This window comes from Ailuropoda melanoleuca, chromosome 1, assembly GCF_002007445.2.
Source record: "Ailuropoda melanoleuca isolate Jingjing chromosome 1, ASM200744v2, whole genome shotgun sequence".
Lineage (NCBI taxonomy): Eukaryota > Metazoa > Chordata > Mammalia > Carnivora > Ursidae > Ailuropoda > Ailuropoda melanoleuca.
Genome location: NC_048218.1, coordinates 46,371,522 through 46,393,897, shown reverse-complemented (window position 1 = coordinate 46,393,897; position 22,376 = coordinate 46,371,522). Strand labels below are relative to the sequence as shown.

General features: G+C 36.9%; 1 protein-coding gene across 1 annotated transcript in view; it reads left to right on the top strand.

Annotated features, from left to right (window-relative positions):
* The window catches only part of IMPG2 (interphotoreceptor matrix proteoglycan 2), a 76,136-nt gene that overhangs the window by 31,617 nt on the left and 22,143 nt on the right, over positions 1-22,376 (top strand). The window contains exons 8-11 of the mRNA XM_019797314.2: positions 852-910; positions 2,924-2,944; positions 9,515-9,759; positions 13,435-13,520. Coding sequence (XP_019652873.1) covers positions 852-910; positions 2,924-2,944; positions 9,515-9,759; positions 13,435-13,520 — 411 coding nt within the window. The remainder of the gene's footprint in view (positions 1-851; positions 911-2,923; positions 2,945-9,514; positions 9,760-13,434; positions 13,521-22,376) is intronic.

Here is a 22,376-nt window from a genome sequence, read left to right as displayed (position 1 = left end):
TTTTTCCCTTATTCTGGTGTTGGCTCCATAGTGACTTATCTGCTGAGACTGTCACCTTCTGAAATGTGGGTTAAGTGTTCAATGTTGTTAAAATTTGTATTTATTTATAACTCGACTATTTTTAGATTTTTAGTCCAGTTAGCATTCTTTCCCTCCCTTCAGTCACTCATCTCATCTTGATTTACATGGCTGGATTTTAAAGACTCAGTGATAAAACTGGTTCCTGTAGATGGGATGCTCATAAATTGATCTTTTGACCAGTTAAGTTACCTGGTCACTGCTTCATAACCTCCTTCATGAGACCCGGTCAACAGGACTTCTGTCCTGGGAACTGAGCTTCAGCTTGTGGACTAGTTTCTAATGTTAACTTTGTTCACAGTCCCTTGTATTGTAGGAACAGGAAACAGATGCCATCAGACATGTTACACTTACAGAAAATGAACACTTGACTGTTTGTCGGTGTGTATGCTGCAGCCAGATTTCTAATCCAAACAACTACATTAAAAAATATCATTATAGCTTTTTTTTTGAAACTAATGCTTTTTTCTATATTTTATCCCACAAGGGAAAAAACAGTGCTTTGCCAATAAGAAGTTGCTTTTCATAATTTGGAAAAAAATTAATATTAAAATACATTAAAACCTTAAAAGACAAAATGTAAAGGAAAAATGTGACAGTTATTTTCTAACATTGTTAACTATTATGTAACTTTCTGTTATGCATCTGTATACATGTATATGCTTCTACTAGTTATAAACAGTGCACTTTATATTCAGCTCTTAAAAACAGTATTTTCTACGTACCTTTTCACGTTTCTACATAGCTATAAATTTTATTTTTATTTTTAACAGGTTGAAAATGCATTTACTGGGTTACCAGGCTATAAGGACATTCGTGTACTCGATTTTAGGTAAATAGACTCTAAAAATGTACATGTTCAGTAGCACTCTTTATTTCAATATAATATCTCTTTGTGTTTATTATGTATGCTCTAAAAACAAATGATTTGAATGCTGTAATTCAATACTATTTCTGGTAAGTGTGTATTCTTAATGATAGTTTTTCAGGAGAGGAAACTGAGTTAGAAAAAGGCAGAAGAATATATTCAAGGAGACATACTATATCTGTAGTTAGGCAGATAAGAACTTAGGAATTCATGTCCTGGCTTGCTGCTGACAAGTTACTTGGCACTGAGGGGAGCCTGAAGTCATATTAGATATGATGTTGGCTTCCTACTAAATCTTGTCAATGTTCTACTGAGGTGACTTTGACATCTTACTGTAAGGGCATTCTGGAGGGGATGCATTTGTCTTCATTCAAACATAACAGTTCTAAGTAAATCAGAGACCTCTTTTTAAGACATTTCGTCTCTGCTCAAAACTGCATAATACTTGTGAATGTTTACTGAGTCATTACTTTGTATTGGGGACTTCATATTCCTGAGCTAACTTAATCAGAATAAATATTATTATTAATACTCATTTTGCAGAGTGCAAACAGGTTTAAAAGGATGGAGTATTAGCCCAAAGTCAGTGAGCTTGTAAATAAACGGTGGAAGAGGGATTTTGAAACCAGGTGGCTGACTTTACAGCTCTTACTCTTCAACCCTATGCTAGCCTCAGTATTCTGAGGGTTTGGAGCATTTGGAGGACAGTTGTGGCCCAGGGGAGCATGAGGGGAGTACTGTGTAACTTTGCAGAATAATCAGTAGGGCCAACATCTTAACTTTGGCATATTCTCTTACCACAACTTCGGGGTTTACCAGAAATAATAGCAAGCACTAATATAGCATTGACAGTGTGCCAGGCTTCATAGCTTTATAACTCATTTATTCTCAACAGCCATGCTGTGAGATAGTTATTATTACCCTCATTTTTTTTTTTTTTTTCTGATAAGGACACCAGGGCACAGGGAATGTCAATAATTTACCGAAGACACTCAGCTAGTTATCTGTGTGGGGTAGAGGGCAAGCATGGTAAATTGACCCACCACCTACTCTCATACCATGACCAGTCTCCCCAGTTCAGCCTTAGCACTTCTCATAGATTACTGCCTCAAGTTATGACTAAAGCTCATATGAGAACCTAGGAATGCGAGGCCTTTTGTGTGGCAGCACACAAAAGGCAACATGGCCTCTGGAACCAACTACCCTGGGTTCAAACCTGCTTTTGGCACTTCTGGCTGGATGATTTTAGATAAATTATCAAGTTTTAATGTCTTATTTGTATAAAAAAGAGAATTTACTATTAATTCTGCTTGATTAAAAATACTTTTGAAATACCATGGGTAAATTATGTAGCTTCCTTTTTCCTCAGTTTCTTTACCTGTAAAATGGGGATTCTAGTGGTCCTTAATAATCGTAATGAGGATTAAATGAATTGATTTTGTAAAACACTTAGCACAGTTTTCTGGCACATGGGAAGATCTATTAAGTGTCTGTTACATAAAATGAATAAATATTGAAGGCCATGAAATATCCTGTGGTTCAGTCCTGACCTTTCCCAGTCCCTTAGCATCTTTCTGTATAACATCCAATTTTCTTTTCATTTATTTTAAATTACGTAACACATTGTCTACCAAAAAAATATTTCCTAATTTTGCTAAATGCCAGCAACTGGAGTCCTCTACTGATCTACTGAAAAAAGCTTATTTATAAAGAGAAAACCTTATATGAATGGTTTAAAAAGTATTTTAATTACAGTTTAAAGATAGTAAATATTGTCAGTTTTAAAATACAATCTTTTCTCCCCCTTTGTTTGCTTCCTTCAATCTACATGGGTTTGTCAATGTCTAATACTATGCAAACATTTTGATTTAAGGAAACATTTTAGAGGAAGCATATTAAGAACTTGCACTTTGATGAATGATGTGACAATTATAACTGTCTTAAACTCTACTTAACACTTTCAATTTTTATTTTCAGGTCCCCCAAGGAAAATGGCAGGTAAAGTACTTTTTGGCACTTTTTATACAGTCTACTGATAGAAAAGGTAGTTTAGAAAATCTGGTAGCCCTAGGTCCAAGGGAGTATAGCTCAATTCTTTTATAACTTCCAATATTAGCGTCCATCCCCTTACAGATCGGGGGTTGGCAAACTTTTTTACTTAAGTTTCAGTTAGTAAATATTGTAAGCTTTTCAGACCATATCTTCTCTGTTGCAACTACTTAACTCAGCCATCAGATGAATGTAGATATAGATAATACACTGAGAATGAATAAGTGTGGCTATATTCCAATGAAACTTAATTTATGGAAACTGAAATCTGAATTTCGTGTAATTTTTACATGTCACGAAATATTGTTTTTGTTTTGATTTTTTTTCAACTACGTAAAAATATAAAATCTTTGAACTCATAGACACTGAGCTGGATTTAGCTCACAGGTTGTACTTTACAGACTCCTGTCATAGACTGTTGACTGTCAGGTACTTTTAAATGTTGAGTTACACTAAATTTAAAATAGGAGTAAAACCCGTCATTAATGTAAACATTTTCAAGTGTACTATGTCATTCAGTGATATAATCAAGTGTCACTTTAAGTGGTAAATGGAGGGGAGAAAGCTGATCTCTGTAATAATAATAGTTCATTTGCAAAAACAGTTGCTCTCTGGAATTTCTTAGAAACAGCATAATATAAAAACATAGTCAATACCCTTTGTGGAGGTTGCTTGTCATTTTTTGCTTTTGGTTTTAAATTTATTTAAAATTCATTTTCTCTTGCAAGATTGATAAGTATAAATAGAATTTATGAAGCAAATTCATGCGTTAATTATGGACATGTTTAGACATACAGTAATACTACTTCATTGTAATATTTTATATTTGAAAAGAGCTTTCTGATTCCTTCATTTTCATTTATATTATTTAAGCCAGTGTTTCCTAAGTGCCTACTAATTGGACAAACCCTGTGCCTACAAAAATTAACAACTCTTGGTTTATTTCCTCTAGGAACACACAATCTAATGAAAAGTGCTTTTAGAGATATGTCAAATTACTGGTTCTTTTTTATTTTTTCATTTTATTTTCTTAATATCCCTTTGAGATAGTAAAAATGAGGATTAATATTCATTCTCCCTCTGCAAGTGGGGATACTTTGCCTGAGACAGACAAACTGATTTGCCGTAAGTTGTAAAACTAGGAGGTATCAAATATTTTGACCAAGGTAATCAAAATTTTGGTTTCTGTACTCTAAATATATGTAAACTGTGTGTATATATTATAGGTATATGTGTTGATGATCAGTTCTCAACCAAAAGGCCTGATTGTTTAGTTGTTGTCCTCTTGGCATGATTAGAATATTGAAACAACCCCAACTCTCATGTTAACCCTATGACCAAAAGAATGCTATCCAGTTACTGAGTGCTAAGTCCTCTAGAGGGACACAGAGACCAATATGAATCCATTAGATTTTATGATAGAATTGTTAACCTAGGTATAGTTTCCAAAATTGTTCAGTATTGTCAGGTATTAGCCCGTTGATGGAATTGATTCATAACTTTTTGGTATACTTGTATTCTGAACTGTGGATAAATAAATGTGTGGCACAGATAGTCCATCTATATAATATATAACCACTCTCTTTCTCTCTCTCCATAAGCATTTATATCCATATGAAGTTTTCTATTTGCTTTGTACCTCTCCAGGTGCACACATTATTTTAAGTTAGTATATTATACGTTGGAAGTGAGTCAATAATATATCTGCCTGCGATACTTCAGAACTTCAGCTCCAGGCTTTGTAAGTGTGTGCCTTCTTTCTAACAGAAGAAGTTTTATAGGATGTCTGAGTTTCTCTGAAATATCTTTATTTTGGTTGATCTTAATGAGAAATGATACTGTTATTTCTTAGGTTGAAAATCTACACATGTCAAACAGCCGATCAGGGCAATTTCACCTCCACATGATTGATGTTTCTGGAAATAGCTGTCAGAAAGAGAAACTTTCCTTTCTATAGCAGTTGTGTTAGTTTAGTTTAGAAGATGAAAGAGGATAATACAGTGGTGGCTGGTTAACTTGGAGGTGCTATGTGCGGAGAGCCAGCACAGCTTTCTTCAGTCAGATCACGTTTTGTCTTCCAAGGTGCATTCTGGTTCTTACGGACTTCCTTGGCCTCTTGGCTTTCTTTTATTCTGTGCCTCATCCTGAGACGTCTCTTTGCTACCATGCCAGAACTCAGTCTGTTTTGGGTCAAAGTGACATTCTCGGCTCCGAGAATAGATGATTTCCTGATACCTTAAACATTTCTTTGAGTTCTCTCTCTAGGACAAAAACATGGTGAGGAATTGCAGCATATCTCTGAGGTGTTCTGTCTTCTTTAATGAATTTATCCTTGCTAGACAAGGTAGACTATAATAGAAGTGTTATTTTTATGTGTCCAAGGGAAATGTTGGGAGACAAATTATATTTTGTCAGTAAAGAATAAGGCCAGTAATCTAACCCAGACTACTTGATTTGCACAGATTTCTTGATCCAGGAACATTTCTCTTGATCTTCTCCCTATGAAATCTAAAAGTCATGCAAGGCACATGGAAGACTCCCAGTGAAACTTTGATTCTCCTTGTCTGATTTTCTGCATAGCATAGGAATGAATTCAAGTGCTAAGCAGCACAGTCTTTTTTTCCTCCATTTTTCCCTTATCACTCCTTTCTGTCTTAACATGAAATAGGTTGTACAAAGACCCCAAGAAGCTTACCTTTCTGGAGATGTAGTCATGGGCTGTCTCATTGACCTTGGAAACAGCATGCACTTCCTCAGAGTTGGGTTGTGGCTGTGAAGTAATATCTCTAAAATGATTATTCATGGGGCACCTCGGTGGCTTAGTTGGTTAAGCAACTGCCTTTTCCTCTAGTCATGATCTCAGGGTCCTGGGATCCAGCCCCCTGTCAGGCTCCCTGCTCAGCAGGGAGTCTGCTTCTCCCTCTACCTCTGCGGCTCCCCCTGCTTGTGCTCCCGATCCCTCTCCCAAATCAATCAATCAATCAATCAATCAATCAATCAATCAATCTTTTAAAAAATGATTGCTTAGAAGACACAAATGGGGGCGCCTGGGTGGCACAGCGGTTAAGCGTCTGCCTTCGGCTCAGGGCGTGATCCCGGCGTTATGGGATCGAGCCCCCACATCAGCCTCCTCTGCTGGGAGCCTGCTTCTTCCTCTCCCACTCCCCCTGCTTGTGTTCCCCTCTCGCTGGCTGTCTCTATCTCTGTCAAATAAATAAATAAAATCTTTAAAAAAAAAAAAAGACACAAATGTATGAAGATAATGTATGCTCTTTAGGGTGTAAACTTGAGACTTTCATATTTAGAGACAAAATTCTTCTGACTAAATAGGGAGTATGATACTGTCATTTAAGTGGCACATATTTAGTTGTCTTATCTGCCTGCATTAGTGAATAAAATTGACCATTTGTTCTTTTGTTATTTTCAAAAGTGTTTATTGTGCTAGATGCTTGGGACACATAGTGTGTGGTGAGTTCTGACCAGTAGGTGTCCCTCTTACTGTTTTATTCTACCTCAGGGCCATCATTTGGTTATTTTAGCATATTTTACTGGATTTATTTCTTTACAAAAGAAGATCAGGAATTACCCATGAATCAATATATTCTGACATGAAAAATTAAGAGACTGAAAGAAGTTCTGCACAACAAGCTGATGTCTTATCACTTTGTAGAGCATCAGGATGTCAAAATACTCAGTTACTAATTTAAAGCACCCTAAACCACCCCTTAGAAGTGGTAGCTTATCAGATCTGGGAGGAAAACCTTATGGAAATTACTCAGATTAGGACAAAAACATTAAAGAGGCTTGGCTACTTGTATGGCAGGTAGGGATGTCACTTCCATGGTGTCTCCTATAGTTCAGAGTATGAATCTACAGGGAGCAGGCTCAGGACAGGTCCAGAACTGCCTGTACTTCCAGGAAGGGCAGGTCTCTTAAGACCAATTCATGCTTACTGAAATATAAGATATGATGCATTGTCTAGGATGCCAGTTGATTTATTTAAAGCAAGTGATCTGCCAGCTGACCAATTATTGCATCGCCTGGCTCATGCATTCTTTCCCCATAGGAAAATCTGTAGGGAGTTATAATCAAAAGTTCCCTTTGCAATCTTGAAAGAAGAGAAAGAAAGTTGGGTGATTTTTTTTTTTTTTGATTTTATTTACCCATTTTTGAGAGAGAAGCAGGCTTCTTGCTGAACAGGGGCTCGATCCCACACCCTGGGATTGTGACCTGAGCAGAAGGCAGACACTTACCCACTTAACCGACTGAGCCACCTGGGTCCCTGGAAGTTGGGTGATTTTAATGGCCAGTATCATTGAGCCATGCTAGCCTGTTGTGGCTGTCTCCCATCTAGGGAACTATGTTTACAAGGAAGTCGCAATACATTGGTCTGAAGATTTCCACTAAATAGTGAAATAAATTTGTTGACTAATCCCTTTTTCTAGACTCCATGGGATCATTCTCATTATGTTGATACTTTTTGTTTAGATATGTGAATACCTTGGTTAGACTGTAGTTTTCTTTTTATATTCAGATGCGTTTAGATTTCTATATAGTAGGCACTGATTGCCCCCCAGTGCCAGGTACCATGTTGAACACTGGGGATAGAAACTCAAGGAGAGACTGAAAGGCAGTCACTTTAAACAACATCTTTTTACAAAACCACAAAAGCTGTAATCAAAGAATATATAATGATATATAAGTAAGTTCAGAGAGGGAAGTGCTTAAATTATTTGTATGCTTTGATTTGGGAGTCATTTTGCTACTACAGAATGTCCGAAGGAGGCAAATTGTTTCCATTGCTTGTCTTTCTTGAGTGTTTTATCTTTGGGAAAGCAGTGTTCTCCTTTCCTCTGGAAGGATCTTGGTGTGACTTACGGAGTCCTGCTTCAGATGGCTGTGTCTCATAGACTGGGGGGAAGCCAGAGTGATGACTAGAGCAAAGCTGTCCTCATAATGACTTTTTTGGATAATAGTTTAATTAAAGCTCCTGAGAGTATAGCATAGTAGTTCAGAATTCAGGTGCTGGAGTCAAGCAGATCTCTGTTTGAATCTTGACTCTACCACTTAGAGTTTCAAAATTTTAGGCAAGTCTTCTAATTTCTTTAAGGCTCAGTTTCTTCAATAATAATCTGAAGATAATAAAACCTTCACGGAGTTATTATGAAAGTTAAATGAGATAAAGCATATGAAATACCCCTCACATTGTAAGCACTTTTAAAATGTTAGTTTTTAGTTGTTAGAAAAATCTGAGTTAGAGTCTAGAAGGAGTATTTTTATTGGCTTAAAAATTTTATAATCTGGTTTATTTATCCAAAATGATTATTTAAGAAACTATCAAATGACATGTCAACTACTATTTATGTATTTTTACTCTACCGTTTATTCTAAGAAATCTCTTTTTTTGCTCATGGAAAGGTAGATAGTAAAAAACCCAATCTCAGACAGTTATTTGTTAGCTCATTAAGATCTTATTGAACTCATTAATGAAGGAACCGGTGGAAAAATGAAAGGTAGTTTGTAGAGCATTTGAAAAACAGAAATTTATATAGTCAATTTGGGAAAGGTTTAGGGTAGTAAAATCATAAACTTTGGAGTCATCATTGCTACCAGGCCAAAAAAAACCCCAATCACATCTTAATAGTTCTTTTTTTTTAAAATATTTTTGTTATTATATTATGTTAGTCACCATACAGTATATCCCTGGCTTTTGATGTGAAGTTTGATGATCCATTAGTTGCGTATAACACCCAGTGCACCATGCAATACGTGCCCTCTGTACCACCCATCACCACATCTTAATAGTTCTATTACAGTTTAGTATCAAACTTTATAGGACTATAAATTGTCTGGACTATCAAACATAATTACATCTCCTGAGAGACTTAGATAATGGTCATATTAGAAAATATTCCAGCGTGATATAAAAAAATCACAAGTCATCAATTTGCTTTATTTCCAGGTATTTCATATTTTCCTTTCCCAATAACTATGTTTTAGTTCATAGTGATTAAGCTTCTTTGTTGCTTCACTACCCCCCCTCCTGTTGTGGAGTACATAATCTATCCAATGGCAGTAAGAAAGAGAGATGAGAGGATTACTCACTGTTGAATGGAGTTTGAAGGTTTTGTTTTTTTAAATCAGGGAAGAGAAGTGCTAATAGGGAAAGAAGGAAGCTGGCTGATAGTGGAAAGGAACTGTTGGCTCTGAGGAGGAAAGAATGGGTGAGAATGGTGGGGAAGAGTGTGCTCATCTATTCTGCAGAGTTGCCTCTGTTGGCCTTCTTAGAACGTTTTCCATGTTCTTAGAGCTATGAACCTCTGTTCTCTAGGAAGAAGGAGGGGATGGCAAAAGGTTGTCCAGAGTCTGCAGAGAATGGTGGTAGAATACATGCTTTTTGATACCCACCCACCTCCACCCCCACCCCCAACCAGGTGGTGTTTTTACTCCATGGGTTCAAAGCTCCTTTCTTTGTGCTTCTTTAGCAGGGCCTAATCTGTTCTCTCTTTTCATCCATAGTGGCATAGATGTTTATTATGCAGTTACCTTCAATGGTGAAGCCATCAGCAATACCACCTGGGACCTAATTAGCCTTCATTCCAACAAGGTGGAAAACCATGGTCTTGTGGAACTGGATGATAAACCCACTGCTGTTTATGCAATTAGTAACTTCAGAGATTATATTGCTGAGACACTGCATCAGAATTTTTTGCTGGGGAACTCCTCTTTGAATCCAGATCCTGACTCCCTTCAGCTTATCAATGGTGAGTTGATATCCACCATAAAGTCCTTGTACTTAGTTTCTTTTCCAATGCACTCTGGTGAAAACTAATTTCCTTAAATATCTGTGGTTCTGAGCATTCTCTAGACTGCGTGAAACAGGAGCCATCCTGGTATGAATGGAACTTTAGCTGTGCAGCTATTTGGGATGGATGAATCAGGAGCTCTTAGAAGTATTGGCAGACAAAAGGCCACAGAGTCAGAGAAGGTGGAGAACAGCATGACATAGTTTAGGGAAATGGGAGCAAAATATAAGAAAAAGGGACGTAGAACCTGTAAGTATGTTTGGAACAGGTTATAGTGCTGCTGGGGCAACCTACACAGTAATTCTCCACAGGCAAATCGGCTGGTGTAAAGACTTAAAGCCAGAGAGCAGAAGACAGAGTATCTCAGGAAAGTTCAGGGAAGATCTTGGTCAAAGAAGAACTGATACTGGGTGATAGGCAGAATCCCAGAGATTCCAGTACTAAGTTTGAATTTAGATAGCTGGAGAGATCCAGTTATGATCTGAAATCAACAGGTGGATCTGGGAGCTTCAAGGAGGGGTTGACTACTTTGGATTTAGAGGCTAAAGAGTGGCCTAGTTAATCTCAGACTAAAAGACTGAAGTTTACTAAGAATCCGGTTACTGGTATTGCAACAGTTTAACTCATCAGGGACACAGTGTCCTGTTAAATTACTTACTCCTTCATGTTTACTTCTTTATGATTTTTTCACTCATGGGTAGTTTAACTTTTAAGATGTCCATGGACTACATTTTACTGAAATGATTGCATGGGAAAAGTACCAGCTGCCAGACAGGACAATTCATGAAAGAGAGACAATACTAATAGTGATGCATTTGTATGGCCTCTTCGGTTCCCACATTTTCCTAAGAGAAAAGAGTCTGTATCTTTTCAGGCAGTTATCACCTAGGCCGCGCACGTGGGTGTGTGTAAATAAACACAAATACACACGAGAGAGAGAGAAAAGAGAGAGAAGAAAAAACTTTAACGAAATTTAATATAATTCTTTACTTCCTAAAGAAGATATTTTTTGAGGGCTGAATTAAAACTTTAAATTGCTTTTCAATTATTTTGGCCTGCTAGACTGATGTTTCCTTAAAATGACAGTGTGCTAAGACAGAGACACAAAGTGGCCTGGACTTCATATGGGTTATATAGAACTTTAAAGTAGAGAAGCTATTTGTTTATTTTTTTAGAGATTTATTTATTTAGTTTAGAGAGAGCGCATAAGTGGGGGGGAGGGGAAGGGGGGAGGAGAGAGAATCTGAAGCAGACTCCCTGCTGAGTGTGGGGCTCATCTCACTGCACTGAGATCACTACCCAAGAATTGGAAGCTTAACCAACTGTGCCCCTGAGGTGCTCCTAGAGTGGCAAACTCTTCCCTCATAGATGATAGTGATATTAGGCTATCAGTTCTAAAACAGGAGAGAACCACATTTGCATTATGGAGCATGCAGGTATCCTGGGCTTACTTTCTCATATACTTCTTTTTCGTTGTTGTATCTTGTTAGAATACCTGAGTCAGATAAAATAGTGAAAAGAGAAGATGCTTGTTACAATCTGAAATTTGCTGAAGTCCTTTTGGCAAGGCTGGTATAGACTAGCTGGGGGCTACCTGGGAACAGCAAATAGGCAGAAATTCCCAGGAATCTGGGGATTGGGATCCGAGAAAAAAATAGAGCTAGGAGGTCATGACCTGAAGGAGATGGGAACCTAAACTGAGCAGAAGGTACAAACAGCAAGGTTAATAGCGAGAGTACTGAAGGAGGACATGGAGATTAAGTTATGCAACAGGCAAAGTGAGATTGTTTAGGAAATTAAATCCACAAACAGTGTAGGAAGGTCTTCCTTTTATGTAGAACCTGGTTGTAGAGTTACCTCCTAGAAGGTGTCCTAAATAGAAGTTTAACAACTGAGAATTTCTAAGCAAATTTAACAAAAGCTTTAGGATATACAGGAGAAACAAATTCAGGTGCTCTGATCTTTCATTGGATGTATATTTCAATTGCACAAAATTTTGTCTCTAAAATCTATTTCTATTGTCATGCCAACTCAGAATTCTGAATGGCTGTAACTTTCTAGGTAACCTGGTCATCATTTCTTAAAGATAGATCATCCTTGATCCATGGTGTTTATTTTCCATAGAAGATAACTGTATACACAATTGAAAAAGAGTTTTGGAAAATACTTAAATCAAATAGGGTTTTTTGCTTCTCATTGATCCCTTTATGTCAGGCCAGTAGTAACAGGTGAATAAAGAAAGATTCTGCTTCTATTTTTAGCTCATACACCAGATCAAATTGTGGCAATCCCCCCCCCTTTTTTTCTTTAGCTTTTATAGATTCTCTCTCCCCTTCAGGCAAAATTAATTTCTTCTTTGTATCCCATACATTGTATATATGCCCCTCACATTATTTTATAATTCGTGTTTATCTCTCTGACATAAGGAATACTTGCATAGGAGAAGAAACTTGGCTTTATTAATGTTTATAGTCTCAACTTTATCAAAGTCTGTAGTAACTAGCAAGGATTCAGTAAGCCTTTGTTGAGTTAAGTTATACAATCTACTGTCTTACCTTTATTGCTTTTTAATATTGGTATAGCAGTAAACTCTCTGGTGTCCTAGCCCATTTTTCAAAGATATTTTCTGCCAAAGAGGAAATCCTTTTTCATAATTTCTCCATTCTTAGCATCACCCAAATGAGTTGGAATTTCAGTTTAATTTCCTTATTAAAATGAAATCAATTTAAAAAGATTTGCTTTATAGGAATCTTGAAAAGAGTAAACTGCTTAAAAGAAGAAAAAGAAATAATATAGGAATGTTTTAAATGTAATAATGAGGACAATATTTTATGTTGCAGTCTTATAAATCAGACAGATTGTGTTAATATTGATGCCAGCAGGCCAGGTCTGAGGACCCAGATAGGGACCCACAGGACCAGCCAAGAGGGTCCTTGGTGACATGCAGGATAGAAATCAAACACAAGCCAGCAGAAAGGGAGAGCAGGGTTTATTGAAGATATATATACAGAGAGCAGATACAGATAGAGTATCTGGGAGACTTGGGAAAGAAAAGAAGAGAATTTTGTCTTTGCTTGGAGTCTGAGGTTTTTATTGAGGATTGTGGTCTGGTGGTACATGTGCTCTCAGGCATCCAGGAGCCAGCTAGAACAAGGACAATGGTCCAGGCATCCTTCATAAGTTACTTATTCCTTGGAGCCAGGGGGTCTTGTCATTGAGATGTCTAGTGCCCGTGGTCTGGAATATGCATATGATGGCCTCGTCCGGTCATTCTCCTATGTCCCTTCCTTAGGTGTTATCTGTTGTGCTGGAGGAATCTAAAAAAAATCATTAACTTCTTGTCCCTTACACAGAGGACATATGCTATTTGTTTTATAAGGCCTGTATGAGGTAAGGGTACAGGTCCTAGAAAGAATAGAAGCAGGAAACAGAGCAAAAAGCAGATTTTTATGGAGTTCTTCAGATTCCCTATCTCAATGTAAGTAAAATACCTGAATAAAGTAACAAACATTTTCTAAGCAAGTCTCTTCTCTGTGTATCAAGATCTAAACTATAAAAAGGAACAACCTGGTTTTTAGTTGTCCCTGAACCTCAAATACAATAGTGTCTCAACTAAAAATGTTCTTTCTTCAGTGAGAGGAGTTTTACTTCCTGAAACTGAAGACCTAGTTTGGAACACCCAAAGTTCAAGTCTTCAGTCCACCCCACCATCCATTCTGGTGAGTATGTGTCTATGTTTTACGCCTAGAATCAGGCACTCAAACTTCTGTTCTTTATACACTCACCTGCTTACTTTGGCATCATGAATTTCCTGAGCTGTTCCTATTTCAAATATTTTCTTACATCATCCTTGGAACATTATTCACCGTTGTCAGCTCCAGAGTCCCAAGTATTGGTTCAGAAAATTTAAGCCTTCTGCAGTGGTTAAATGAAGTCTGCACTGGTTAATTGCCAAGCTCTACATGTGGTATAAAAACTTATTTATGGTTTATACTTGTTTGGTAATAATTAAGCTATAAGTTCCCCCTGAGTTGTTCTCTAAGAGTTACTCAGAAGTAATTTTTATAGCCAAGACTATAAATTGATGTACATACGTACAGAGTATATATTTGCATTCCAAGGATTGTACTGAAGAAAAGTGTTAGACTCCAAAGCATATAGAACAGTGTGTGTATGGGATTGAGAGAGAAAGAGGAATAAAAATAACAGCTAGCTGACAAATGACAGGGACTCAAAATCAGGCCTCCTTTAACCTAGACTGAAGACATTCCCATTTGCACAGGAACATCATGGGATGAATGTTCCTTTTTGTTTTTACCGCCCAACTCCCCTGGTGATCCTCTATCCCCTCTTGCTACTTCACCCAAAGAGAGGCATTTAGTAGAAAAGAAAGTGGCTTCCTTGAGTGTAGTTGAAACAAGAGCAGTGATACCTACAACCATAGCTCCCTGGAGACGACCTGGTTACAAAGCATCCATGAATGTTTTGTTATCATACAGAGTAGGGACACTCCCTTCTACATTCTCTACTCCTACTCTCTTGAGACTTTTCTGTCTCATAGAAGCTTTTTGAAATTCTTGTTTCTTGACTTTAATACTGCAATGAACATTTACAAAGTCTGCCCCAAATTCACTTAGCCATTAATATGTGCAGCCATTTCTTATACTCCGTTGCAGAGCAGCTCAGTTTTGAAATATGGTGTCGTTGGAAATACTTTTTTTCATTGAGTTCCATATTAGAGGCAAAAAAGTTAGGGGGGTTTGATACAAGAGATTACATTATTTGGTGTTTATTCATTCACTTATTCATTCATTCAAATATATTTATTTTGTGCCTTTCATGCGCCAAGTGCTGGGGAAACTAAGATGAATACGGGTGTGGGCTTGCCCTCAAGAAGTTTCCAGTCTGGTAGACAGACTTTTACACAGATAAGGTGATGCTGTCATAGAAGTCCATTCAGTGTGCAATGGCAGAAGATGGCGATTTACTGTGAACATCGCACCACTAGTCTTCATTCCTTCTAATGCTGTTCATCTCAGGCTTCTCTAACCACAGAACTGTGATCAAATATTAGATATTTAGAATGATGTAAAGATAGGAATTTCTATATGAGTCAGAGGTTGCAAGCTGGAAACCAGCCAGCTGGATCCAGCTGTAGGCATGTGCTTTGGGGCCAAATTTTTAAAGAAGCTAACATTTAACAATAGAATATTTTTGCAGGAAAATGTAGATTTCCAACTTCTTTTGAAAACCGGGAAGCCCTGTTGCAGAAAGTAGTTAGGGTTTGGCTGAAAGGGCTGCCCCTTTAGTGATGATAAGCACTGACTAACTGGGCTCACCTGGTGCCTGTAATGTGGTTCCATTTGCATTAAAGCCAACTCCTCAGTTTTTTGAATAGTGATGACTGTGGGGGCATTAAGTAACAATTTGAGGAGACAGTGGGATTGTTAATGGAGGTTAATAAGGCATGAAAAAAAAGATTACTTAGAAGTGTATGGTTATTGGTTTTCCTTCTTTTTGGGGGATAAACTGTTAACAAGATTTTATTCTTTTATAGAATGAGATTTAAAAATTTTTTTACAGATTTGAATTTTAGAAATGATTTTAAAGGTAGGAATGTTGGGATATTGAATTTGACACCTTTTGGCATCCTAACTTGGAAAATCACATGTTGCACGGTATGCTTTCTATAGCATTAGCAAGCTTTTCAGTTGGCATTCACAGAAATGAAACTGGGCCAGTATAAGTTAATATACTACATTGAACTAAAAGAAGAATTCTTGAGTTGAATATGTTACTATGGGAACATCTATTCCTATAAAAATAAATGAAGTGCTATTACTGGCATGTAGATGTTATACCTTTCACAACGTATGCCAAAGCTTCATTGCCATGCCATTTTTTAGGGGGCACTTATTTGGAGTAGATGGTCATCCTTATTTAAAAAGTTAAATTGTGGGTCACCTGGGTGGCTCAGTTGGATAAGCATCTGACTCTTGATTTAGTCTTGGTTCACGATCTCAGCGTTGTGAAATGGAGCCCTTTTCCTCAGGCTCGTGCTCAGTGTGGAGGAGTCCGCTTGAGCTTCTGTCTCTCCCTAGGCCTTTGCCCCTCCCCCTACTCATGCTCTCTCTCTCTCAAAATAAACGAAATCTTAAAAAAAAAGTCAAGTTGTTTACTTTCACTTTTTATGTGGCCTATTTGTGACTGAACTTTTATCAGAGATACTCTGTATTGTTTTAATTTTTATGGAATGAAAAGGCATTTAATTTGTAGATATACTGAAATTGTGTATATTGTTTGAGGATTTCTTTTTCATTAAGGATTGAGCTGTTTTCCTAACGTGTGTCATGTCATAGGTTCTGTGTAATAAAACTCAATTTTTTCAGCATGATTAAAGACCTTAAGCCATTTCCCTTGACATTTTGAAAAAATTCACATGTAGAATTTGCAAGGGTATAAATATGTCTCAGCTGGATGAATGTGTGGCTTTAACACATCTCTAGAAGTGGTTTTAGATAATTAAGAGGAAAAAAAATGAATTCCGTGGTATGGTATGATTGTCATCAGCCTAACTAGTTTTTTGAGGAACAAACTTGGCATTGAGCAAATGGCCTTCTTGCTTTTCCTTGAATGCATGTATGGTTTTAGATACTAGAAAAAGAAATGGGAAAGGAAGAAACTTTTCTGTCTATACAAACAACCTCCATATTCAACATAGCAGATATTTACATATTAGAAAATGGGCTTTCCTCTCTCTCTTTGTTCTGTTTACCTGGGCCTTACAGACCTGTGGACATAGTGGACTGAGTGAGAATGAAGTGCTAAGGCTGTTAGTTCTAGTTTCTCCTCTGGGAATCATTTTGCCATCTGGTTATGGATACTTATACGTATCTCTCAATGAAAAATCTGGTATAGTGGGCAAAGCACTGGGACTGAGAACTCTAGAAAATCAGGAGTGTAGTTTTGATTTTTTACTCTATTTTCTGTGACTGTGGACATTTCACTTCTATAAGACTCAGTTTCTTATCTTTAATAGGCAAGGTTAAACTACATGATTGAAGAGTCCTATTCTAAAATTTGATACTTCTGTTTTATTCACACACATGCACACACTTACCCCCCCCAGAATGGTTCTGAGACTTAGTTTCTAATATGTGAAGGGGGAGTGTTCCCACATAGCACCACATAATTCTCCAGACACCAGCTGGATGTTCAAGGATTCAACTCAATTCTGACACTATCTACCCAAAGCTAGCATCATATTCCACAGGTTAAGGGCTCAGTTCTACAAGACTGTCCCCGCCCCCACTTCCACTTCAGACACCAGTTGTTGCAAGCCTATGTTGCTACCTGTGCTTCTGACCAACCAGCTGTATATCATGGGTTCCCATGACTTCTTCCTCAAGTTTGGTTAATTTGCTAGGATGGCTCACAGAACTCAAACATTTTACTTAACTAGATTACTGATTTGTTATAAAAAGGTACAATTTAGGAACAGCCTGATTGAAGAGATGCATAGGGCAAGGTATGTGGGAAGGGGCAAGAGGTTTCAAGCCCTCACCAGGTATGCCGCTCTCCTCAGATCTCCAGGTGTTCTCTAACCCAGCCCTTTGGACCCTTATCCTTTTGGGTTTTATGGAGGCTTCATTAGATGGGTGTGATCAATTAAATCATCAGCCATTGGTAACTGATTCAACCTTTAGCCCCTCTCCTCTCCCTGAAGGTCATAGGGTGGGATTCAAAGTTCTAACCCCTTAATCACATGGTTGGCTTCATTGGCAACAAGTACCCATCCATAGGTGCCCTCTTAAAATTACCCCATTGACATAAGAAAAGACACTTTAATAACTCTCAACCCTGAGGCAGTTCCAAGGGTTTTGGGATCTGTGAGCCAGGAATTGTGGACACTAAGACCAGCTATATATATATATATATTTTATAAATTACAATATCATATCTCTTTTCCTAACATAAGATTTATAAACCAAAGGAAGGTCTTTCAAGCACCTGAGCTTTTGAAAAGCAAGACAGAAGCTAGTATTTTTACTTAATTTGTTTTCCTTTCACGCTCTGGACTTCAATTTGTTGACTTTCCATTTATCTGGAATTGAACTCTTGTTCTCTCCATCTGGACCATTCTTTTTTTTCTTCCCAGGTTTACTGAGATATAAATGACATATAACATTATATAAGTTTAAGGTGTACGTGATGATTTGATACACTTACATATTGGGGAATGATTACCATGGTAGGGTTAGTTAACACTTCCATTACCTCACATAATTACCTTTTTTTTTTTTTTTGTGGTGAAAACATTTAAGATCTCTCTTAGCAATTTTCAAGCATGTAATATATATTGTTAATTATAGTCATGTTTAACATTAGATCCCCAGAACTTACTCATCTTATAACTGGACATTTGTAACCTGTGACCAACATCTTCTGATTTCCCCAAACCCCCACCCCTGGAAATCATCATTCTTGTTTCTATTTATGAGAGTTCAGCTTTTTTAGATTCCACATATAAGTCCCATCAGGCAGTATTTGTCTTTCTCTGTCTAGTTCATATCACTTAGCATAATGTCGTTAAGATCCTTCTATGTTGTCACAAACAGGATTTCTTTCTTTCTCATGGCTGACAAGTATTCTAGTGTGTGTGTGTGTGTGTGTGTGTGTGTGTGTGTGTGTGTGTGTATACACACCACACCTTCTAACCTTCATTCATCCTTTGATAGACTCTTAGGTTGTTTCCGTATCTTGGCTACTGTGAATAATGCTGGAGGGAACATAGGGCTGTAGTTATCTGATATACTGATTTCATTTCCTTTGTGTATGTACCCAGAAATTCGATTGCTCAATTATATGGTGGTTTTATTTTTAATTTTTTGAGGAACCTCTGTATTGTTTTCCATAATGACTCTGCTAGTTTATATTCCCACCAATATGAACAGGGTTCCCTTTTCTCCACTTCATTGCCACATTTGTTATCTCTTGTCTTTTTGATAATAGCAATTCTGACAGGTGTGAGGTAATATCTCATTGTGATTTTGATTTGCACTTCCCTGATGATTAGCATCTTTGAACATCTTTTTATATACTTATGGCTATTTGTATGTCTTTTTGGGAAAATATCTATTCAGATCTTCTTCCCATTTTTTTTCATTTTTTTAAATAATAATAATTTTTTATTATGTTAGTCACCATACAGTACATCCCTAGTTTTTGATGTAAAGTTCCATGATTCGTTACTTGCGTATAACACCCAGTGCACCATGCAATATGTGCCCTCCTTAATACTCATCACCAGCCTATTCCATTCCCCACCCCCGAAGCCCTCAGTTAGTTTCACAGAGTCCATAGTCTCTAATGGTTCCCATTTTTAATCAGATTATTTGTTTTTACTGTTGAGTTGTATGAGTTCCTAATATTTTTGGGATATTAACTTCTTATCAGATATATGATTTGCCAGTATTTTCTCTGATTCTGCATGCTGCCTTTTCATTTTGTTGATTATTTCTTTTGCTGTCCAGAAGCATTTCAGTTTGATGTAGTCCCACTTATTAATTTTTGCTTTGTTGCCTTTGCTTTTGATGTCATATCCAAAAATCATTTCCAAGACTAATGTCAAGGAACTTTTTTTTGTGTGTTTTCTTCTATGAGTTTTACAGTTTAAGGTTTTATTTTTAAGTCTTTATTCCATTTTGAATTAATTTTTGTGAGTGGCGTTAAGATAGGGGTCCACTTTCATTCTTTTGCATGTAATTAATACAGTTTTCCCAATGCCATTTATTGAGGAGACGATCCTTTCCCCATTGGATATTTTCTTGGCTCCCTTGTAATATTAGTTGACTATATATGTTTGGGTTTATTTATGGGCTCTGAATTCTGTCCCTTTGGTCTATGTGTCTGTTTTTATGCCAATACATTACTGTTTTGATTACTATAATCAAATCACTAAATTGCTTTGTAATACAGTTGCTTTATAATGTAGTTTAAAATCAGGAAGTGTAATGGCCTTTGGTTTTGTTCTTTCTCAGAATTGCTTTGGATATTCAGGGTCTAGTTCCTTATGAATATTAGGATTGTTTTTTCTCCTTCTAAAATTTTATTGGAGTTTTAGTAGGGATTGCGTTGAAATCTGAAGATGTCTTTGGCTAGTATAGACATTTTAACAATATTAATTTTTCTAATCCTTAAGTACAGCATATGCTTCCACTTATGTGTGTCATCTTCAGTCTTTCATCAAAGTCTTATAGTTTTCACTACATGGATCTTTTACCTCCCTGGTTAAATTTATTCCTAAGGTTGTTATTGTTTTAGATGCTATTATAAAAGAGATTATTTTTCTTTTTCAAATAGTTTGTTGTTAATGTACAGAAATGTAATTGATGTCTGTATGTTGATCCTGCTGTATCCTGTACCTTTAATTCGTTGATTAGTTCTAACAGTTTTTTTAAAAGATTTACTTATTTATTTTAGAGAGTGAGGGGAGGAGCAGTAGGAGAGGGAGAGAATCTCAAGTAGACTCCCCGCTGAGTAGAGAGCCCATTGTGGGGCTCAATCTCTACAGAGCCCTTTGCGGGACTCAGTCTCACAACCCTGAGATCATGACTCAAGCTGAAATCAAGAGTCATATGCTTAACCAACTGAGCCACCCAGGCGCCCCAATACATAGGATCATGCCATCTGGAGCAGACCATTTTACCTTTTCCTTTCTGATTTGAATGCCTTTCATTTATTTTTCTTGCCTAATTGCCTTGGCTGGGACTTCTAGTGTTACACTGAATAAGATGGTAAGAGTGAGAACCCTTGTCTTATTCCTCATCTTAGCAGGAAAGCTTCAGCCTTACACAATTGAGTTATGATATTTGCTGTGGATTTGTCATACATGGCCTTTATTATGTTGAGATATGTTGCTTCTGTACCCAATTTGTTGAGGGTTTTTATCATGAAAGGATGCTGAATTTTGTTGGATACTTTCTGCGTCTGTGGAGAAGATTATATGATTTTTTATTCTTCATTTTATTAATGTGGTATATCACTTTTATTGATTTGTATATTTTGAATTGTCCTTATATCCCAGGGATAAGTCCTCCCCTCATCCTGGTGTATGATTCTTCTAATTTGCTTTGAATTCAGTTTGCTCATATTTTGTTGACAATTTTTGCATTATATTAATCGGGGATGTTGGTCTGTCATTTTATTTTCTTGTAATATCTTTGTCTGGTTTTGGTATCGGGATAATGCTAGCCTTGTAAAATAAGTTTGGGAATGTTCACTCCTGTTTGATTTTTGGGAAGAGTTGAGAAGGACTGGCATTAGTTTTTCTTTAAATGTTTGGTAGAATTACTAGTGAGACCATCTGGTCCTGTGTGTTTGTTAGGTCCATTTGGTCTAAAGTATAGTTCAAGTCCATCATTTTATTATTGATTTTTCTCTCTGGATTATCTAGCCATTGTTCAAAGTGGGGTTGTTGAAGTCCCCTATTATTGTATTGTTATCCATCCCTCCCTTCAGATCTGTTAATATTTTCTTTATATATTTAAGTGCTCCAATGTTGGGTGCCATTATATTTAAAATTGTTATGTCCTCTTGATGAATCGAGCTCTTTATTATTATATAATGACCTTATTGGTCTCTCGTTACAGTTTTTGAATTAAAGTCTATTTTGTATGATATAAGTATAGCTATTGCTGCTTTCTTTTGTTTTTTATTTGTATGGAATATATATATATATATTTATCCCTTCACTTTGAGGCTTTATATGTCTTTAACTGAAGGGAGTCTCTTGGAAGCAGCATATAGTTGGGTCTTATTTTTTATACTTTTAGTCAATTTTTGCCCTTTGAAGAGGGAATTTAATCCATTTACATTCAGAGTAACTTGATAAGTAAGGACTTATTTCTACCATATTATTGTTTTCTGGCCCTTTTGTAATGCCCTTGTTTTTCAAGGGAATTTTTCAGCCATTATTCAAATAAGTTTTCTGCCTCATCTTCTCTCTCTTCTCTTTCTGGGGCCTCTATAATGTGTATGTTATTCCATTTGATGTTATCTTATAGGTCCCTTAAGAGATTGTCACTTGTTAAAATTATTTTTTCTTTTTGTTGCTCTGTCTGGGTGAGTTCCATTGCTTTGTTTTCTAGCTTGCTGATCTGTTTTTCTGCTTCTTCCAATTTGCTGTTGAACCCTTGTAATGTACTTTTTTTTCAGTGTAGTTATTGTATTTTTCATTTTTATGACTTATGTTTGGGTACTTTCTTATGTCTTCTCTTTGTTGAAGTTCTTTCTGTGCACATCCATTCTTCTCCTGAGTTTGGTAAGCATCTTTATGAACATTACTTTGAACTCTTTATCAGGTAGATTACTTATCTCCACTTCATTAAGGACTTTTTCTGAGGTTTTGTCTTGTTCTTTCATTTGGAACATATTCCTCCATCTCCTCATTTTATCTGATTCCTTGTGTTCATTTCTATGTATTAGATGAAACAGCTATGTCTCTTGTAGGAGTCTTGTAGGAGGGGTCTTATGTAGGGGGCCAGAAGCACAATCCCCCCCCCCCCCCCCCCCCC